The sequence below is a fragment of the Microcebus murinus genome, chromosome 25 (genome assembly GCF_040939455.1).
Source record: "Microcebus murinus isolate Inina chromosome 25, M.murinus_Inina_mat1.0, whole genome shotgun sequence".
NCBI classification, from domain to species: domain Eukaryota; kingdom Metazoa; phylum Chordata; class Mammalia; order Primates; family Cheirogaleidae; genus Microcebus; species Microcebus murinus.
This window is the reverse complement of record NC_134128.1, coordinates 10,418,159-10,440,823: the sequence shown is the minus strand read 5'-3', so window position 1 is coordinate 10,440,823 and position 22,665 is coordinate 10,418,159. Positions and strand designations below refer to the sequence as shown.

The following is a 22,665-nucleotide window of genomic DNA, read 5'->3' as shown; positions in this document are numbered from 1 at the left end:
CATATGAAGAGAGAAGAAAAATTTCAAAAACCTGTGTCATGCTAGGACTACACTTTCAGCAAAAATGTAATGCCTTCCCCTTCTTCATCTTAAAACAAGACTAAAGTCTATTGACTTGCAGTCCTTTTTCAGCTGCCCAGTCTGTGAATTATTTAGTTTCCTTGCTATTTCTTCTTCTTTTTTTCTTGTTCCCCCATTCAGCTCCTGGAAAACAGTTGGGAAAAAAGCAGGAGAAATAGCTCAAAACACCAACTTTAGGAGTTTTTTTGTATTAATTTTTTTGTTAGTATCACTTCAGCTACCACATCACACCACCAATCTGTTTGAACAGGGGATACAGAAGAACACTTTTTACCTGCTTTGTTTCTACTTAAGTAATTAAAGTTATTTCTACTGTGATGTAATAATTAGAAATAATACAGGAATGTACTTTCTACATTTGCAATTCTGTGCAACTTGACTAGGGAATTGAGGGAATTGCAATAAAAAACCACACAAGAGCATGGATTTGCATTTTCAAATCTTCATCTCCTAAGGACAAAATCTGATAATATATAAAACTGCTTTTTATGAAGAACTGGAATATACTAATCATTTCACTAATATTCATATGATACAAAAACAAGAAGGCAAGTTAAACAGTTCAGAAGACCTGAATTCACTACTTACAAAGCCATTGCTTTCTGAGATTCAATTTTCTTTGCAAATTGGGATAAATTACAGGTAACCTTTAACAGGGATGTTGTGAGGCAGTGGTTCTTAAAGTGTGGCCCCCAGACCAGCAGAGGCAGTTTCATCTGAGAAATTGTTAGAAATGAAATTCTTAGGCTAACCTAGACCTGTTGAAATTCTGGGATGTGGCTCATAAATCTGGGCTTTAACAAACCTTGTAGGTGATTCTGATGCATGCTAAAGTTGTAAAATGTTCTAAAAATTAAATGAGATAATATAATATATATACTCCAAAAAGTGCTTTGATAACTGTAGCACATTATCTAAGTCTAAACTACTAGTACTGTGATGATAATGAATATTTTTAGCAAACAGCTATGCACAGGATTGTGCTAATTGGCACATACAAGAGTGAACACAGGTATAGACTCCACCTTCAAATAATTTATAGTCTAGAAAGATTTGTAAAGAAATGGACAAGTACAGCACTGTGTGATTAAGTGCTGTCATAAGAGTTTGCAGGGTACCATGGGACCAAAGACGGTATATCTAAGTCAAGCTAAGGCACAAAGGAAAGCTTCCAGAGGTGAATGGTAATTGTTTTGTGTCCTTAAGGGAAAGACAAGTTAGCCAGATTGATAAGGAGTAAAAGCCATCCTCCAGCCAGTGAAAACAGATGTTGCAGAAAGCCCTAAAAGTATGAACGAGTATGTCTCTTCGGTGAAAGGGCTTTGAATAAGAGTAAAGGGCTCGTGAGCTGAAGGGGAACTGAGATCAAACTAGTTGTGCCAGCAAGAGGCCAGATCAGAAGAGGTCCCCCGTGTAAAACAACCTCGCCCTGAAAGAATTCTGACAGCTGTAGGACAGTAGAAAGTAGTGAAGATTTTGAATTAGGGAACTTACACCATGTGACTTTAGTCTGGAGGCAGGAAAGCCAGTTAGGAGCCTATTAGAGTGATGAGGGTCTTTGGCCACCTGCCAAGCCCAGGATGGGCAGGAGGAAATAGCTTAGAGATATTTAGGAGGTGAAATTGATGGGGCTGTTGAGATTGAGATAAAGCAAAGGAGTGGATACGGGAATTTGGACTTTTTTTTTTTTTTGCCATAAAATTCTTATCTCTTTCTGATGCTTGGAATGTCATGTTTCAAAATGGGCTTGTGAAGCCTTTTAGTTTTATCATTGTTAAAGATAATGCCATTAAGTGTGTCCTCCCCATAAATCACAGATCATTGAAAAGTACTATATCAGATCATCTAGTTTACATTTATAATGTGTTCTCAATTTGAATATTCAAATATCAACATTTTTATGAAATAACCACATCTCTGCATTAGCACTTAATTTGTTTTACTTTAGACTTATTAGAACAATCATAAATAAATAAAAATGTATTGATAATTTTATTACTTTAGACTTACTAGGGCAATTCAAGTCATTTAAAAGACAGGAGTAAACCCTCTGCAAGGTAATGCCCAGCAAATTAGTCTGCAGACACATGCTTAGAAAACACTTGGCTCCTCATTTGTTTTCCCTGGCAATTAGACAAATGGGCTGGGGCAGGCATACAGATGACAATCAAGATGGGAGGAGATTTTTGTTCCAGGTGTTAGTGAGTAATAAATGGGTGTCACCAAGCACACTCAGAAATAAGTTATTTCAATAACTCCTTGGTTATAACCTGTGAATAGGAAAAGACCTGTTAGCATTTAGGAAAGATTAAGGTGTTGGCTGTGGCTGAAAGAGTCTAATTGTATTTTATTTTTCTCTTTCTCTTCTTCATGTGAAGAAAACAGGCCCTTATGCATGAATGGAGCGGGATGTTTATCTTTCTCTTTCAGGTGGGCTCTACCTAATTCTTATAAATATTATAAAACCTGCTGGAGCTAATTAGACATGGAGGAAATTAGTCCAAACAAATTAATCACTGGTACTCAGTGTGAAATTTCAGTGCTTTGTGGCTCAGAGATTATTTAATGGCTTTTCCTGCTTTCTCATTTTCTGTTACTATGAATTCACCGTGACAATAGGGATGGCTTGTTAAGGGCTTGCTTCAATATTGCCACTATATTTCTGCTGCCAGAGGATTGCTATGTGGCCCAGAAAACACTTTGTGTAAGCAAAAGCTTTCAGGTTAAGCTGGGACAGAAGTCCTCTCTCGTACTCTTGGAGCACTTCCCACGTGGGAGAGTGGATTGCAAAAGGCAGGCATTGCCTTTTGCACTGACTGTCAGTGCACTGACTGTCAACACCTGCTGTTTTCCTCCCTTACCTGTGTATCAGGAGCAAGAACCGCCAAGTATATTCATGCATTTTTTTAAAAAATGAATTGATGGGCACTTGGGTTAAAATGTTCTTGAAATGGAGGAATTGGTAAGCCAGAAAAGCAGAGACTGTGACAATGATTTTTGCTGTTTCTAAGTCTTCACCAAGTATTCACAAAGGGACTGGAGATGGCACTTGTCAGATCTAGCTCCCTGGCTAGCCAGTCTGACAGGGCACGTGGGCCTAGGTGCAGCAGGGAACGGCCATGACCAGAATTGGTACCAAAAAGCAAAAGACTGTGTAGCGAACAGCTTGGCATAGCCCTTTACAGTTTACAACATACTTTCATGTGCATTATCTTATTTAATTCTCATATACATTCTGTGAGTTATACTTATTGCTGTTTAAAACTACAAAACTGAAGTTATCTGACTCTCCTAAAGCCATAAAGCTATAAAGTAGCAGAGTCTAGCCTGAAATCTACCTCGAGATGTTTGCTGGGTAAGGCTTAATGTGATAAGTGAACATTTTACAAACTATTATAGCCGGAAATTTCTCTTAGTGTTGCTCTCCTAACATAAAAATTATAGAGTTAATTACCATTATAAATGACATACATTCCAACTTTATTAAGACTATAGGAAGCAAAACCATGTAGTCAACAGAGCCAAAGTTGAAAATATCATTCAGAACGCACCCCTTGGTGATTTACAGCTCCACCTCTAGGTGCCTTCATTCTCTCAACTATGAAATGGGGAAATAATTCCTATTCTATAACTTCATTATATTATAAATATATTATAAATAATATAGTAAAGCATTTAGAATCTTGTCTAGCACATAGCAGCTGCTCAATAAATATTCTTTATTGGGTAGGCTGTATATATGGTAATTTTCTGAAGCATGCAATGTAAAGATGGAGTCATACCACCTCCTCTCAACAAAAATGATGGATGTGACTTTTATAGTCATGATACGTTGCTGTAAAAATGCCTACTAAAAAGGAAAACAAAGCAACATATGACAATGCTAAATTATAAATCTAATCTGGGATATATTCCAAATGCATACTGTTTCTGAAGGGATTTTTCTTCTATATCCTTTAAAACTACAAAATTAGAGAGCAAGTGTGGCTGAAAAAAATATACTGTGATATAGATTAGTAAATCTGAAGGTTAGTTTAGGATGCTATTAACAACTCATATTTGGACATATCTCTCCAAATCTATCAGTTACAGATGATTTCTATATACTTGGATGACCAATTTTTCCAAAGAATCAATACATTTTATATATATAAAATATATATATACTTTGTATATATGTATATATATATACATTATATATATATACTTTTATATATATACATTTATATATATATATACTTTATATATATATTCTTTGGAAAAAATTCCAAAGAATAAAGTGTCTATATATATATAGACACTTTGGAACTTTTGTATATACAGTATAACTTTTTTATATACATATGGACACTTTATTCTTTGGAAGAAATATAACTTAATATGTCACATGTTCCATAAATGCCCAAGTGAGATTGCACATTTTTCACTTTCTGGGTCTGGAAAAATAAAGATACTTGAAGCAAGTTTTTCAACCTCTCTTTTAGAACTTTTCTTTACCTTTCTTATATAGTATTTTCTGCTTTGCACCTTAGTTATTTTTCAATGTATTTTTATTTTCTCTCTAAGTTCATGTTCCTACAAATTCTCAACTATGTCTTGTCTCTATATCCTCTACATATCTCATAGAGTACATCATACATAGTAAACATTCAATAAATATTTTATGAACAAAGGACTATTGATTTAATGAGGATAACTTTAGGGAGTAAAATGGAGGAGTAGAAAAACTAAAGTGTGTGTGTGTGTGTGTGCATGCGTGCTAGTAATAAAAGACCCAACTCATATGTTTTGTAAGAATCTAGATGGAACTGGAGACCATTCTCTTAAGTGAAGTATCACAAGAATGGAAAAACAAACACCACATATACTCACTACTAAATTGGAACTAATCAGTCAATACTCATGTGCACATATGGTGGTAAAACTCAACAGAAATCAAACAGGGAGGAGGGGAGGGGTAAAAGCACACCTAACAGGTATGATGCACACTATCTGGGTGATGAGCACACTTTGACTCAAACTGTACAAAAGCAATTCATGTAGCCAAAACAATTGTACCCCCATAATATTCAGAAATAATAATAATAATAAAAAGATCCAGCTTAAACTAGCTCAAATGATATAGGAATTTGTGGACTTATATAAATAAAAAGTCTAAATGCAGAGCAGGCTTGGAACATGAACTGACTGAGAAATGGCAATGCCATTAATGGAGTTCCGCCATTTCTAAGATTTCCTAGGCTCTATATTCCTGCTAGTTGATTTTGATTTTATCCTCAGGCAGGTTTTTGCAGCAAAATAGTAGCAACATGACTCCTTGAGCTTGAGAAAGCCACATGCCTCTTCTTTCACGTCAGAATTGTGGAGAGCATGTCTCTTACAAATGGCCATCAAAATGTACTCCTTGGCGACAACATTTTTATTGGACAAATTTACTTCCATGTCTATCTGTAAACCAATCCCTGTTGATTAGGAATGGCATGTGGTGATGGTTGTGGTCCTGAGCCCACATTGCAACAAGCAGAATAAGATGATCCTAGTGGCCCGGTTGGGGTCCAATCCCAACCAAACCATAGAAATGCTACACGATTTGGTGGAGGGAAGGAAATGTGTATGGGAGGCTAAATAGATTTGGGAGAGGCAATCACAGCATGTGCAACACACACTGGGTAGTACTTTGAACTTCCAGAGTTCCCAAAATAAGGCTGAGATGCCCCAATGTTAGACTTATACTCATTAGGAATAGGAAATAAATAATAAAACATGGAGTTCCACAAAAGCTCAAAATAAATCAGATTCTTCTCATATGCTTTTGCTTATAAAGTGCTCTTTGGAGAAAAAAAAAGCAAGTGTTTTTTTTTTTTTTCCCTCTCCTGTTAAGATTAATGGTTAATTTTATGGGTAAGACTGATTCTGATGATTTGCTACAAAAATATAAGACCATCAAAGTAATTATACCACATCTAACATTTATTTTCTTTCTTCTTGACATTAAAACAAGTAAGCAATCTAATTTAGATTGATGTATCTTAGTACAAGTACTATGTTTATGGTCTTTATGGATCCTTTTGGATTTCACAAGAGGTAGATACAGGCGTCCTCAAACTATGGCCCGAGGGCCACATGTGGGTGTTTTTGCCAGTTTGTTTTTTTACTACAAAATAAGATATGTGCAGTGTGCATAGGAATTTGTTCATATTTTTTTTTTTTTTAACTATAGTCCTGCCCTCCAATGGTCTGAGGGACAGTGAACTGGCCGCCTGTTTAAAAAGTTTGAGGACCCCTGAGGTAGAATCACGTTTTGCATTCAGCCTCAGTTGAATGCAAGAGATTACCTACAAAGGGCTTTTCTCTTCCCCAGGTAATTGTCAAGCACATAAAGTGAATCTTGTTGCCCTATTCCTTAAGGATAAGTATTCCTGGCCTCTGATAATTGTTCAGCATTCTTCACACCCACCACCTTACTCTACCAAACAGCCAGCTAGCTCCCCATGGCTGTGCCTAGAATGTCCCCACATGGGCTAGTCTTCTTTGGTTGTCATCTGTCTAGCCAAAGCACACTTTCTCTTTCCACAGGAGCCTTCACTCATCACCCCAAACAACTATAAAAATACCCCACATACCACTTAAATATATATTTATATACGTATATATATATATATATATATTTGCTTTATCCCTTCAGTATTAGAGATTCTCTTATTTTTCATTTGTTATGCTAATCTCAGTATTTACTACTGAGAAATAAATAGATAAATGAGATATCTAAGCTTCCCTACCCAGATTTCATGTGAAAAATAATGTAGAAAATCACTCTAGTCTTTTCTTTCAAAATACCTTAATGATTGTTAATAGAGATTTATGATCAGCTTCAAGTCTGTAAATGCACAAAACTGTAGCTAGTGCAGACAGGACTTCCTACCTTTTCCTTCCAGCTTGCAGTATACAGGGGAACAGAAGGAGAAGAATTTCTTTCACTGCTATTGCTCCAACGATGGGTAGAACTTCAGTGCACCATTCCAGCATGACATTAATGCTCTCCTTGATGTACAAGGGTCGACGGCTTAACCCTTGGGGTATTTTAAAGGAGGCTAGGGATCAGACTGCCATAATTACTTTGAACGCTGGATTATCCATAGAGGAGGTTTACTTTGACTAAGATGAAAATGTGTATTAAATATTCTTATTTGCTTCTTTCTGCAACCAGCAAATGTTTCTCCTGTCTTCTCCTCCCCTTCCACCTTATATACTGGGGAGGGAAAGGAAGAGAGAGAGGAAAGAAAAGCAACATCAAAAAGTGTGGACTAAATATATATCTATAAAATATGTAAATACATAATTACATTTATATGCATGACGATAATTTCTGAAAATTAAATGTCTATGCCAGTTGTTTGTACAGATACCTGACCTTAATAAAATCTATGAGACATTGTTGAACAAAAAAGCCAGTGTAGGGAGATGTATATGCTTCTATTATTGTAAACACACACAAAAAAAACATATATACATACCTCTGTGTGTGTGTGTGTGTGTGTGTGTGTATTCTATCAGAAGGTAAAAGGAGTAGATGACATACTTTATCTCAGGAAGATAGAATTGCATATGAGGATGAACATTTGTGTTTTCACATACATTTGTGCATAATTTCATTGTTACTGCAGCATATGTTTTTTGATAAACATTAAATGAAAATTTTTACAGAAAAAAATTGAGACGGAAGTAATGATTTGGGAATCAATTTAGTGTGGAGATTGTGATTTTTCCTTCAAGGAATAATTTATTCGTTTATATTCAGACTCATTGACTAGAATTTTTTAAATTCCTAGATTTCAGTGTATAATTTTAAAATCTTAATAATCTTTACTCCATTCCAAAATTCATTGAAATCTATTAAAATTTACAGAAAATAAGCTCTCTTGAAAACATGTATAGAAACCGTTTTGTTTTAAGATGGTAGGTATACTCATGGTAGTGTAAACTTTTGGGGGTAGTATACTCATTTTCCTCTGAAATAATCAACTTCTTTGAAGGAGTTTGTTGTATAAATATGTAACTCAAAATTTCATTCATACTTTTTAAATTCAAATTTTTCTTGGTCTAAAGTGACTAAAATTCAGAATATTTTCAAACTAAATTTGACCCTTATAGTAGTTTCTTTCCTATAACTTTTCTCATGGTGGCAGATAGGATTATGTCACTTTGATTTATTCTATAACATAATTGCTGTGTGGTAAATCAATCAGTGCCCTGTATGTGCAACTGTTGAAAGGAAGACTCCCTGCTCAGACTCCATTTCCTTTGTCTTATTTAGGTATATACAGATGACATTTGTGACATTGGTATGGGTGGTCTTCAAAAAGTTCTGTGTTGGAGAGACAAATGATGGGGGGGGTGAGGAAAGGAAGAAAGAGGGATGGAAGGAAGAAGAAGGGAGGCAAAGAGGGAGGAAGGAAGGATTCATAGTTTCTTCATATAGTTTGTTTTTCCTCCATTATTTTTTAACTGGTATTCCAAGATACTTTCCACTGAAATTTATCTTAATAGGCACATTCAAATAAGTACCACTGATCTAAGATGAAGGTTACTGTAGCCCTGATGCCAGGAAAGTAACACTTTCAACATCTAAAGGAACCAAATTAACCCAGAATGAAAATGCACCCTCTACTTCTAGGCCACGCCAACTGTGCACCTGAGAAAGATTGACAGGTAGGATTCACACAGTCAAGTGAGGGCTGACAAGGAATGAATCTAAAGGAGTATGAAAATGAAAACCAAATACATGAATCTTCAGTAATTCTAATTTATTTTCATTTGAACTTCAGAAACATTAAAACAGTCAAATTGTCTTCAATTTCTACTTTTTAAAGAATGTTTACTAAGGCAAGGAAGGCATTGTGGTGAGTCTCCTTGAACCTCTAAGCTTTGTATAGTTAAAGAAGCTGATGGGTTTTGTGAAAGAATTGTTTTTGAGCATTGTTTTGAGCATACAAAATTTTCAAATTTAAAGGAGAGATTGGGAGGAAATACAGTACGTGTGTGCTGAAGAAGTTTTGCTTTTAACATACATATTCAAAAGCTAGTTTTTCATCCTTTTTTTAGAGCATGTGCCATGAACTTGGTAGGAAATTCAACCAAATCATCATAATTGGTAGCCTGTTATTTCTGGTAAATAAACATGGGTATATATAAACTTTCACACCCATATGCCTGTATGCAAACACATGCGACCAGAAAAATTTCAACACATTTCTCACTTAGAAATAAACCTCATCTCCCGTAGAGGCACAGAGTATTCTCCAATTCTGAACTTTCTGAAGACCATTCATATCAGCGTCGCAAGTTTCATCATGTATGTCCCTAAATAAAACAAAAGTAATGGAATCCTAGCAGGGGCCTGAGATTTTACTAGTACAGCAAATGAGATTATTAATCTTATTCCAAATCTAAGCACTTGAAGGATAACCCCTTTGTCATGAGATGTGTTCTCTGATTTATTTTTATGTTAATCTGTCATTTGCATATGCTCTATTGGTTATATGAAAGAACTTAAATCTGCTCACAATTGAAGAATGTGCTAGCTTTGGGTCTGAAACAAATGATGAATAAAGTAAAGTACTGTTGAACACTAGAGAAAAATGAGTCAATTTTTAAAAACAGAAAAGGAGTGTGTAGAAACCATGTCCCCATTTTATAAAATCAAGAAGGGGGTAAATATTGAGAAAACACCATCTTACCCAATAATATGAAAACAATAAAATTTGATTTTGTTTTTGTTTCAGCTTAGCATTTTTTGTTTCTTATCAAAGTTACCCACATGCCTGTTATCTCATTGTTTTATTGACATTCATCATTTTATCCCATGACATTTCTGCTCAAATATGTGTTCACTTCTTTTTTTTCTTTCCCCACTAGCTCATTTTGTCTCGTTTTATCTCATTGCCAGATGTGGACAAGGATGGAAAGGAAACCGATGCCATATCATGTCTAATCCTTCTACTGAAGACTTCAAGTACACTCAGAATAGTAGGTGGCATTATTACTAAACAAATGGCTTGTTTGTGGTTGCTCATAATTTTTATTGCATATTTACTTTTTTCATTGATTTAAAATCCCAGATATATGGATACTCCTGGGTATTGGATTAGCATTCCTGATGACTCACATCATAGTTGCGGTCTTGTGTTTTCTTGCAAACAGAAAAGTGCCAATAAGGTAAGTGATGCCTGTAGTTGCTGAATGAAATATATGATAGAAGAACAATTTTCTGCACCATTTCATCTGCTATATTTTCCTTTCACCCCATATTACACACAGGGAACTTCAATGTTTCCATTTTTATGAGTTTATTTTTCCAGGAAGAACATCGGAGCTATCTAATAATAAATCACTGTCTTTTTTTTTTTTTTTTTTTAGTAAAAAGCTTGAAGGTTGAAGTATACTTTTCATATTATGTTAGGACTTTTTTGGAAGGAACCAAAAAAGAGATAACATGACATTTTCACAGACTTCAAAGAGATGAGAGATAGGGCATATTATTTCTAGTGGTGTCCAGAGAAGCAGAAGCAGAACCGCAAAGGAGATCCTTTTTTGGCTGACACAGGGAGAGTAGACTCTGAGCACCTGTGTTTTAGCCCAAGACTTTTATATACTGAGTAACGCACAAAACAGGCCAAGAACTGCTGCACCTGCAGGAACTCTGTAATTGGGCTCATGCATAACTCAGAGGCCCTCACAATCTATGGTGCCTTAGATTCTGGAAGCTTCCTACCCATCTCCTATCTTCCCATCACCAGTATGGGTTACAGGTCACCCCAATAATGAAAGTGATTAACTTTGTTACTAACTCAGCAAGATAGAGGTTCACAATAAGATTTAATAAAATTTTGAGAAATTAAAGAAATGCATTATCTCTTGCACACCTGAGTTTGTGGTCAGAAATTTAGATGTGCTGTAACACTGACATGTCACAAAGTAATAGATAACTCATCATTTTCCTTGGTGTCAACTTGCATGTTCTGCCTGATGAAGTCTCCTTAGATCTCCAGCCTGCAATCATTTTAATAAGCAGACATCTATCTTGATATCATGAATTAAGGCAAAGTTATTATAGAACGAGAGCATTCATTAGAAAAAAGAAAATGACATTTTTAATCCATTAATATTAAGAAGATCTTACCCATGTATTAGTTTAATTATTCTTTTTACATGCCTAAAATATGCCAGACAACGTGACTACAGAAATGAATAAGAGGCAATCTAGACTTGAAGGAGTTGTGATCTAGTGGAAGAAACAGACATATAAAGCACTAGGTGAAACACTGGCTGTGTGCTAGAGTACACATATGTATTAGTCAAGATTCTACAGAAAAATAGAAACAATAGAGGGGGGGGGAGGGAGAGAAAGAGAGACTGATTTAAGGGATTGTCTCATGAGATTGTAAAGGCTGACAAACTTGAAACATACAGGTCAGGCTGGCAGACTGGAAAGCCAAGTATCTTGAGTCCAAAATCTGCAGGGCAAACCAGCAGGCTGGAAAATCAGGCAGGGTTTTTATGTTGCAGTCTTGAGGCAGAATTCTTTTTCTTCGTAAGGAAATCTCAGTCTGCACTTGAGACCCAGCCACATTCTAGAGAGCAATCTGCTTTACTTAAAGTCTACTGATTGTAAATGCTAATTACGTCTAAAAATACCTTCAGAGCCACATCTAGACCAGTATTTGGCCAAATAGCTGGGCACCATGGCCCAGCTAGGTGGACACATAAAGTTAACCATCACTGAGAACAGTGACCTCAGCAACACTTTCACAGCACTTCTTACATAGTGTTATAATTTAGCTGTTTCCATGCTAGTCAGTCCTTACGTTTACATTCTCATTATGTAGCATTGTATGCATAATTTGTACCCAATGCATGATTATTGAAGATTATCTGTACTTTATTGAGGATTATCTATATTTTTCAGAATCACCAAAAACATTGTTTACATACATTGATTACATCCAAATAAATATGTTGCACATCAGGCTTCAAAACAAATCACTTTGCATGAAATCATTAAAGCCCTAAAGTAAGTTAGAATGTTTGGCTAAGAGACGGCTAAATAGAATATTAAATAACAGTGGCTCACCTTGAAAATAATGCCAAAATTTTGAGAAACACAGAACTTAATGTAAGCAGGAAATTGTTACCCTCTCTAAATAAACCTTAACCTTAAGATTTTTCATTAGATTTTATAAAAACTGTAGCATAGGAAGTCTTTCAGTGTCTTGAAAGACTTTTTTTATTAATTTTTTTAAAACATAAGATGGAACACTGTATGCTCAGACAATGGCTAAGCACAGGAACAACCTCTTAAAGTTGTTGTTAGAGGTTTGATTTCCTGGATTTTACTATACATTCCGTGACCCTCGTGTTAGCTACTTGCCACCTAATGTGTTACTTCAATTACAGAGGAAAGAAAGCAATTCAAACGGGCTTAATCAAAATAAAGGATTTAGTGTAAAGACACAGGATGTTTCCTAGAGCTCAAGGGTAGGAATGAATGAGTCAGGCCCCAGAAAGATCTGACCCCGTGGAATTCTTCATATACTTCTCATCTCTGCTTTTTTTTTTTTTTTTTTTCTGGTCTAGTTTGTGATTCTCTCTCTATAGATAAATTTCCTCTACTCTCTGTCCCTATAACAAAATAGAGTTGCCTAGTGGATGAATGTATATGGGGCAGAATCCATAGCACACACATGGCTTCAGAGACTCCATACCAAAGAACTCTAGTGGTGAGGATGGGCAAAAAAATAAGTCCTTCTGGAAACTATCAGCTACACCTGTCCTTGTGGTCTGAAATGCACCTGATTCTTATTTTGGGCTCTTTAGAAGAAGCAACAAATATGGCAGCCTTCAAGAGTTGTTTGTAGTAAGAGAAAGTAGATTTGACCATCAAATCTATATCCATAAATCGAGATTAAAGGGTAAAAATAAAAAAGTGAGCCATTTATTCTTACCTTAACTGCAGCTAGATTATACTCATTGCTTTTCTATTTTAAACAGTATCATCTTTGCATGGAGAAAAAAAATTTGCAATAAATAACAATTTATTACCCTGCATTGGGGCACATATTCTTGAAGCATTGTACTCATTTAGTAAACACACTAATAAAAGTTAAAGATAAGATACATATTTTATTTAGCTACATTGAGAAATAAGGTATTTCTGCATGAACAAGTATTTGAAAAGTTTAGACAGGAACATTTTCTAAATAATTTCATAGGATTGTTAAGTCAGCACAGGCTCCTACAACAAAATCCCACAGTCTGGGTTGTGGAAACAACAGACATTTATTTCTCAAAGTTCTAGAGGCTGAGAAGTCCAAGATCGAGGTGCCGGCAGATTCAGTTCCTAGTGAGGACCCTCTTTCTGGCTTGCAGTTGGCTACCCTCTCACTGTGTCCTCACATGGCAGAAAGTGGAAGATCTAGTGTTTCTTCCTCTTCTTATATGGGCACTAATCCTACCCTGGTGGTTCTTCCCTCATACCTCATGTGAGCCTAATTACTTCACCTCCTAATACCATCACTTTAAGAATCTGGGCTTCCACATATCAATCTGAGGGGTGGGGACACAAACATTCAGTTCATCCCAGTGTATGCAACAGTAGAAAGATTATTAAGTAGGAAATTATAATAAAAGATGTGAATGTGATCTTGAGCAAGTTTCATAATTCTACTTGCACAAATATTTATTAAGAGTTCCTTTGTGCTAGTCTTGAGAGGGTACAAAGATATATCCAATAAAAATCCTGCTTTCTAGTTCATAGTCAATTATAGTATAGGTTTGACTCTGATGGATGCAATGATAAAAATGTAAACAAAATTACCATGGGGGTAAAACAGAAGAAAGGAATGATCAGGAGAATGATGTTTGTTTATATTAATGTTTCTGATAATAAAAGAAAGAGAGGAGATTAGGATCCCAAATCCTGGACTAGCAGCTTATATCCTGATGGGAGGTACAGATAATTGTTTGAGATCCTTGAACAAGTGGCCCTAGCTCCCAAATAAAGTTATCTATTCCTATAATATTATATTCTCTCTACCAGACCTTTTCTCACTGAAAGCTCTTTGTATGATAATGTGGATCTTTGAAGGCAGAAGTTTAGCTGCTATTCAAGTTTGACATCCCTAAATAGACCAAACCTGGGTCCAGCAATGAACTTTTATCCTTAGCAAAAAACAAAACCTTGCTTACTTTATGCCTCAAGGCACACAGCTGTTTTTGCAGCTAGTGTCACTAGTGAGCCTGCCCTAGTGCCAGAAATGAATACTTATCCTTAGCAAGCTGGAATCACGCTAGCACGGCAACCAGGGTCGCCTCATGATGCTTGCAAAACCTTTGCTCTCTCCACACGGCCACGTGTGCATTCTCCCACAAGAGGTACAGCAGCTGTTTTCACAGTTTGAGATCCATGAACCTAAATCCCAAACCCCAGTCCCCTGTGCAAATATTGGCTATGTTCTGACAATCCTGCTAAATGTTAACTTTCAGCAAGAAAAAGAAAATTGAGAACAAGATTTCGAAATCTTATCCTTAAAAACATAGTTAGGTCACCAAGGTGATTCCTCCTCCTCTCCTTCCTCCTGGTCCTCCTCTCCCCCCTTCCTTTTTTCCTTCTTTTCTATTTTTAAGAGAAGCTTACACAGCCTACTCCCTGATTTTTTTCTTAATTTTTTCCACCCTTGTTTTCTTGCTCTGCAATGGTGGGTGAGGGGAACCCGCAAGAGAGGCCTCAAAGGAAAGAGAGCACTTTTTCCAAGCCAGGCATGTTTTTTACTCCTCTCATAAAACATTCTACTCCCTACTCTTTGCCCAGAGATTTCATGAAGTTAGAGCTCCTTCTTCAGAGTGAAATGAGAGGTATGCAGGGCCGGCCTTGATATATTACTTGAAGGTGACACATTCTGAGGAAGCAGCCCTTCAGATGGATGCATTAAGAGAGCCATAAAGAGGAAATGGCATTTGTATTGACAGGTGAAGGATGAAGAAACCTGGAGGAGATGAGGAGAGGGGACTCAAGAAATGAAAGAAAAGGTGGCAACTCTTGGCTTCAAAAATACTGCACATAGCTATGGAGTATGGGAAGGGAAACAAGTAAGTTAGACTTAGAAAAGTATGTTGTAGAGAGGTTGTTAAGGGCTTTGGGTGTTAACTAAAGAGATTTAAATATATTTAAAAAGAGAGAGAGAGAGAGAAAGAGCCAAGTGCTGTCTTCTATCTGTCCTCCCAGACCTACCCTCCATGCATTCTCCACCAAACAGGATGGAAAAGGATAGCTATTGGATCTAGAAGATGAGCTTTATGGATTTCATTAACGGGTTCCTTTGTCATCTGACTTTACATTACGTTTGGCCAAAGTGAAGCACCTTGAGAGAGGAGAGAGGGGAAGAACTGGGTACTCATAACCCTGGATGCTCCTTGGCAGCCTAATTCAGCTTCTACTTAAAGGGACAGGTCTACCAGTAGACCCCACACAGGCAGACCCTACTGCTGCCTTCTCCTTGTAGAGGCCAAGCGAAAATTCCCATCTGGCCTCTGAAATTTCACTGAAAAACCAACTGACAAAAGGCAGATTGATTGGAGAAAAGACATACAAATGTATTTAACATGTCTTCAGAATTAAGACCAAAGATAGAGGGGAAGTTGTCTGTTTTTATGCTTATGTTCAATAAAGAATGGACAGCCATGTAGAAATATGATTGGACAAAAAAGATATGATCTAATGCCAATAGACTGAGTGGGGACACCCAGCAAGGCCTGTATGTTTAGATTCTTCTTGGCTTCTCTGTGCAGCATCCTCCCTTCTGGGTAAGGAGCAGGACCCTCTCTGCAATGCGGGGGTCTTATGGTCTACAATCAAACAAGGTAGATAATTTTGTTATGGCCAGTGTTTGCACAGAAAAGTGAAGAGAAAGTTAGAGTAATATTTTTAGCTGTTATGGCTGGGTTTGGAGAAAAGGAGTTTTTGTTCCTATGAACTGCCTTGGGGAAGAGGGTTTCTAATTTCTGGGGTTAGCCTCAGGAGAATGGGACTAAAAGACACAGGGGCAGGAGAAGGTCAGAGAGACATTTTTGCTTCTGAGGCTGCTTCCAAGGCCTTCCTTTCGGGTTATTTTTTTTTTTCTGAACCTATAACATCCTGCTTCCAATAACCTTTTTATCTTCTTCCCCTTTCTGGCTTAAGGTGGTTATAGGCCTGATGGTCTTGGCCCAGTATACTGCACTTCCCTTGCAGTTTCTCTATATTCTAGCCATATCTTTGTAAATTGCCACTTTATCAAACACTCCTTGAATTTTCCAATTTGAGTGTGTCAGCTAGTTCCTGCTAGGGCCATAACTGATACAAACCAGGCAAGTATTTGAAGTAGAAGAATGACAAGATCATGTCTATGTTTAAGGGAAGAATGCAGAGCATGAGGATAGATTAGAAAAGATTGAGGAGGAGATTTACAGTCTTAAGGACATAAGCCTGTTGAAGAGGCTTAGATGAGAGGTGATAAGGACTTGAACCTGAGCTGTGGTGATCGACTTAACTTATTAATAGTAAGTGAGAAAAAAGCAAGTGTCCAGGATGATTCCAGGGTGTTCTACTTAGGTGACTGCATGGTTAATAATGTCATTAACTGAGATCCAAAAACTTGGGAAGAAAACTGATTTGGGCAATAGGAAAATAAATTATTTTTATATTCTACATTTTCTTATGTGTTAAATGAGAAAGTTGGACTAAATCAATTTTCCCCAAACTTCTGTCATTTATAGCTGCAGTCCCCAAGCCTCAGGCTGCACACCAGTACCAGTCTGTGGCCTATTAGGGACGAGTCGCATAGCAGGAGGTGAGAGGAAGGCGAGAGAAGCTTCCTCTGTATTGACAGCCGCTCCCTATCACTGGTATCACCACATAAACTCTGCCTCCTGTCAGATCAGTAGCAGGGTTAGATTCTCATAGGAGCGTGAACCCTACTGTAAACTGCTCATGCAAGGGATTTAGGTTCCATCCTCCTTATGAGAATGATGCCTGATGATCTGAGATGGAGCTGAGGCAGTGATGCTAGCGCTGGGGAGCAGCTGCAAATACAGATTATCGTTAGCAGAGAGGTTTGGCTGCACAATAAATATAATGCACTTGAATCAAACCACTCCCCCACCCCCTGGTCCATGAAAAAATTGTCTTCTGTGAAACCAGTCCCTGGTACCAAAAAGATTGGGGACCACTGATTTATAGGCTACCCCCACAATTTAGGACATGCCTACATATTATTTTTTTTATTTTTTTTAACTGGCTTTTTTTTTTTTTGCTTAACCATCTCCTAATAAAAAAATATTTATGAAATTATGGGTTTGCTGTGTCATTTATAATTTTTTCTATTTTACCTTTAATATGAAATACAACTATAAAATTATAATATATGTGTTGCTTAAGCCAATCTTTCATATAAGCAATGTTAAACCTACTACAAAATGGAAAATAATAAATTATGTTAAAGTTCTTCCCTAGTTCGCAAAAATTTCATGATTTAAATAGAACATTGAGCTTAGTTCTTTTGGGACCTAAGTATTGCCTAGGTTGACGTATCTCTGCATCTTGCCTTTCAGCTATGAGGGTGCCTTTAATTTGTCTGAGTAGTGCCCTACTTTTGCCTTTGCATTACAATTCCCTGAAAGAGTTAATGCTCATTTTAAAAAATAAAAAGGTGCCTAACTTACAATTTAAAATGAGATGAGACCCTTGGCAAATCTATCTGTATGACAATCTTGATCACACAACTTACTGATGGTTAAAAACAACAGTGTCTAGGACTCAGTTGTTGTAATTCTATTTACTGATAAATTTCTGGGAAGCGGGGACAACTTTGTCTTGCAACTTGCCTAACACATGATGGGCATTTTGTAGATAACATGGATGGCAGATATAAAGTCAGGAGACTGGGACCTGCAGATTTGCAGACATCAAAGTCTTGGAATTCAGGCTCTTTAGGCTGAATATATTTAGACATAGAATGAGTGATACCAACTCCCTCTTTCAGACTCATAGTGAACAAGGAGGACTTATTACCTGAAGGGGGATAAAACAAATGTCCAGAGCTGCTGGGCTTCTTCTTTACCATAAAAATAAAACATACAAAGGGAAGGCTTTCACAAAGGCTAAGTTCAAAAGTGGTGTCCCCTGTTACTCTTCCTAGATCGCCCTGGGAAGAAGTAATTACTCATATCCCTGAGCTTCCAAAGCACTTAGTTCTCAAGCTTGTTTTCACTCATCACATTGCCTTTCAGTTGGGTGTCTCCCAAAACAGATTGTGAGCATCCTGATGGCAGGATCCTTGTCCTATTCATATTTATGTGCCCAAGCTCAACAAATAGCAGATAGGAATTAATCTCAGTATATATCTGTTAAACCTAATTTCTCTACCTCTCCATAATAGGATGTTGGAGCACAAATAAACATCCTATTTTTTTATTTTATTTATTTATTTTTTAAAGATAGAGTCTTACTCTGTTACCCAGGCTAGAGTGCAGTGGCATCATCATAGCTCACTGCAACCTCAAACTCCTGGGCTTGAGCAATCCTCCTGCCTCAGCCTCCCCAGTAGTTGGGACTACTGGTGTGTACCACCACACCTGGCTAAATTGTCTTAATTATTTTAGAGATGGGGGTCTTGCTATGTGCCTAGGCTGGTCTCAAACTCCTGGCTTTAAGGGATCCTCCTGCCTCAGCCTCCCAAAATGCTGGGATTACAGGTATGAGCATCATGCCTGGCCCCAAATAAACATTTTATATTATAAAATCAATACTTTAATTGGCCTTAATGCCCAAGAATTTATTTATATAAGCTTCCTTATGAATGACTCTAAAAGTTGGGATATCATTGTTGGGTACTCTTGAGGAGTTTTCTTCAAACTTGACTGGTTTTTCCATTCTGTGGAAGCCAAAAAGAAATCTAAAGGAATATAAGTGATGTCTACCTGTATGATCCTTGGCAGAGTCATTATTGGGATCAGTGCTGAGCTATAAAATCAGTCTATCATACAGAAGCTTAAATCCTGGAGTATTAATGAAGGACAGGAGAGAGTGCTAAAAACCTACGAGATTAAATATTCATAATCTATGAAAGGAACTGAGTATAAAAAACCTGAGCATTTCAGGAAAACAGGAAGTTGAATTTTGTTGAAAGAGGGACTAAGCTCAGTCTGTCCAATATTGTCCTTCCTCTGTACTATTTTATGTTAATATCCATACATGTGACAGATTCTGCATTGAAGTTTCTGAAAAGCAGTGCCTGGCATTTGGCAACATAATTACCAATCTTATTTACAAGGTTATTGTTACTCTGGTTCTATTTTTTTAGACTATTTGCAAATGAGTATATGTTGAACCTATGTCAAAAAAGTAATAGTCATATTTATTAATGGAACAAAATTAGAAATTTTACATGAATTTCAAAATGATTTCATATTTTGACTATATATTTCATATTTCTTCAATCAAATCCTTGATCATTTAAGATGTTATTTGACCATACAAAATCAGTTTTTATGCAGTGTGTCAGGAACATAAGTCTTGAATAATGCAAGCTCCGTTAGTGTGTATACATGTCTGTGTGTTGTTGTTGCTAAGTATGCCAAGTTGCTCTAAATCCATTATCATTGGACACAAACTCCAAACAGTCTAAGAAATAAAATATGTATAAATTATGTGAAAACCACTTTACTATGTAACAGCCCCATGTTGTAATTATTTGGTCTGACGACAGCCATTTCACCATTATTATGTCACTGATACCTCTCTGTTTGGCAGGGATAGTTCCTGGAGCAGGAGTTGAAGTATTTTTCAACATTTTCCTTCTGTTCTCTGTAAATCTTACATAGCAAGAAGACAGCATTTCCGTCCTTGACATTTCCTGGCTGTATTTTTTCCTTGTATTCAAGCAATCAGAGTAGATAATGTGTTACATGACAATCAGACGTGCTTCTTGAAAAAGGTAACCTGTGTAAATGAAGAAAGACAGGAAAGCAGTAAAAATAACTGAGGTGTTTTATTATTAGTAAGTTACATAGTTTTACTATGGTATATAGCAAATATATTCAGTACCTTTGACTAGAGAATCAATAATGTTACTAAAGGGAAGAGAATGGAGTGGGATGAAAATCAGTCCTTAATTTTTTTTTTTAATAACTGCTTTTTTATCCTCCTGATAGCCTCTTTTTGGCTTTCAAATCTTCTGTCACATTATTTCTCCTTGAAAGCATCCTTAGGGGACACTCCTACAACTTGCACAATCTGTTTACTGTGTTGGAATTTCAAGCTCACTAATGAATCAAAGCCCTTCAAAGACCAGTTTATTTTCATCTTTGAAAAAAAGAAGAAACACATAAATCAGAAACTCTTACCAATTCATTTATGTGTTTGTTGGCAAACATTTATTAAGCACCTATTATGTGCTAGTCACTGTGTTATGCATTGGGAATATAAAAATAAGTAATAGTTTATACTCTAGTGGAGGGTTTATATAGTAAAGCAAACAATCTCAATACTGCAATAAGTATTTATCAAACATATACAGTCACTTCATAAAAAGTGCTGGAAAAGGAGAGGCAGTCTTTGCTTTGGAGATAAAGATAATATGGTAGGGAGGTAGAGAAAGGATTAGTAGGTCCAAATCTGGACTCATGGATTGAAATCCATAGAAACAGAGAAACAGAGAAGAAGAGCATACCAAGAAAACAGAATGGCATTCAGAAATCTATATAAAATGCTAATTGTGTCCATGTGTGCCTATAATTTCTGGTTTTTAAGTAGGTTCTTTTAAAATAACTGCAAGAAAATGTAATTTTATGGCTTTTTTCAATTTTTCTATTGAGTCTTATAAGCAGAAATTATTCATAGATTCAGAAGAGTTTTAACTAATTGTATTAGTAAATCCAAAATGGGATGTACTTAAAGGAACTTTTAGATAATTCAGGAGTCATGATGAAATAAGACCATTTTTCTAGACAGGTTCTTACATAGGGTTGTTAAGTTTAAATTGTCTAAAAAGATTTAGATACAGATACAGGCTGCTGTCAAAAAAAAAAAATAAAATAAAAAAAAAAAAAAAAGATTTAGAAAGAAGGAAGTAGCTAGGCAATTGCTAAAGGAAATCACAAAGGCTGATAATTAACTTCAACATTGAATTAGTTTTCAAACAGATTTAAGTGCCTAAAAGAATTCAAAAGGGGAATTAGAGTGAGTTTTCACATAGAGCAATTTACATGGAAAAATACTTCATTCTGATCAAAGAAAATTATAAAGTACCTGATCCTCTCCAACTGTAGGGCTTGAGGTGTCACATTCATAAGGAGAAAGGAAGAGAAAAGAATATTTTCAGAAGATCTAGCTAGCAAAATCTTATTGAATGAAAACTAGAGGTCCCCCACGTAAATATGTGTATTTACTCATATTCAGACACCTCCTGTTAGTAGAACAGAAGCACTCAAATTATGTGTAGTGAAGGACCAGCTCTGTTTTTGTTTTTGTTTCCAATCTATGATGTATCAATGCTTTTGTGAAATAGAATAAAAAAGAATTATTAGAAAAATGAAAAATTAGAAAAATTTTGCACAGACACAAAATACTAGCCCAAATTTCTTATTCTTAGCATCCACAGACATAACATTACTATGTCAAACTGCTATGGATTTTTCTAATATTTATTCTCAATTTTCATACTTATTTCATTATAGAACAATAACCAGATAAGACCAAAACCGTACATAAACCACATCCTGAGTAGCTCTGTAGTGGAGTATAAGGTATATAGTCAGGGCTCCAGTAATGTTTCCTAAATAAATTGGATATGTATGCAATTTGTTAAGTGTTGACACATCTCAACAAAAAAATCTCATCAGTCAAGTCTTTAAAGCATTGGGAAGCTGTCATGCTCACGGTGGGACACAGTAGTTTTTCAAAAATCTAATTTTTGTTTTTAAACTCAAATTTTCTCATCAGCAATAGATACTATCAGGTATTTTCTTTGATGTAAGAGACTTGCTTCATTTAATTTTATGAAAATGTCTGCCAAATGCCCTAGTCTGAATAACCATAGTTTTTCTTTCAGTGTTTTTTTCCTGGAAAAAGTGTGGTTAGTTTAGTGTGCTTTTTCACAAGACAACATATGCTTCAATATCCCATGAAATGCTATATATATATATATATATATATATATGTCTGCATTGCAGAATATTAAAATGATTTGTACTGAAAAGTTGAGAATTAATATTAATAATTTTTGCTGCTTTATCAAAGTTGTTTTGAATTGTAACTGACTTTGTAAAAAGTTCACTGGAAGTGCACAGGGTGAAGAATACAGTGTACAATTGGGTACCCTGTCCTTAATCAGTGCTAAGACTTCAGTGGTTTTCTCTTCCATGTATTTGCACCATCAGTGCAAATGTCAACCCAGTGAAAAGGTCTATTATAATAAAAATTCATTGATCTAGCTTGAACTTTGAAGCCTTTTACCCATGTGTCTTAGTATTAATATGAAAATAATTTTGAAT

The 22,665-nt window shown here is 36.1% G+C and overlaps 1 protein-coding gene across 1 annotated transcript in view; it reads left to right on the top strand.

The window, feature by feature from the left end:
- The window catches only part of MALRD1 (MAM and LDL receptor class A domain containing 1), a 491,205-nt gene that overhangs the window by 455,109 nt on the left and 13,431 nt on the right, over window positions 1-22,665 (top strand). Inside the window, exons 36-37 of the mRNA XM_075997515.1 lie at window positions 10,028-10,107; window positions 10,200-10,296. Of these exons, the coding sequence (XP_075853630.1) occupies window positions 10,028-10,107; window positions 10,200-10,296 (177 nt within the window). The remainder of the gene's footprint in view (window positions 1-10,027; window positions 10,108-10,199; window positions 10,297-22,665) is intronic.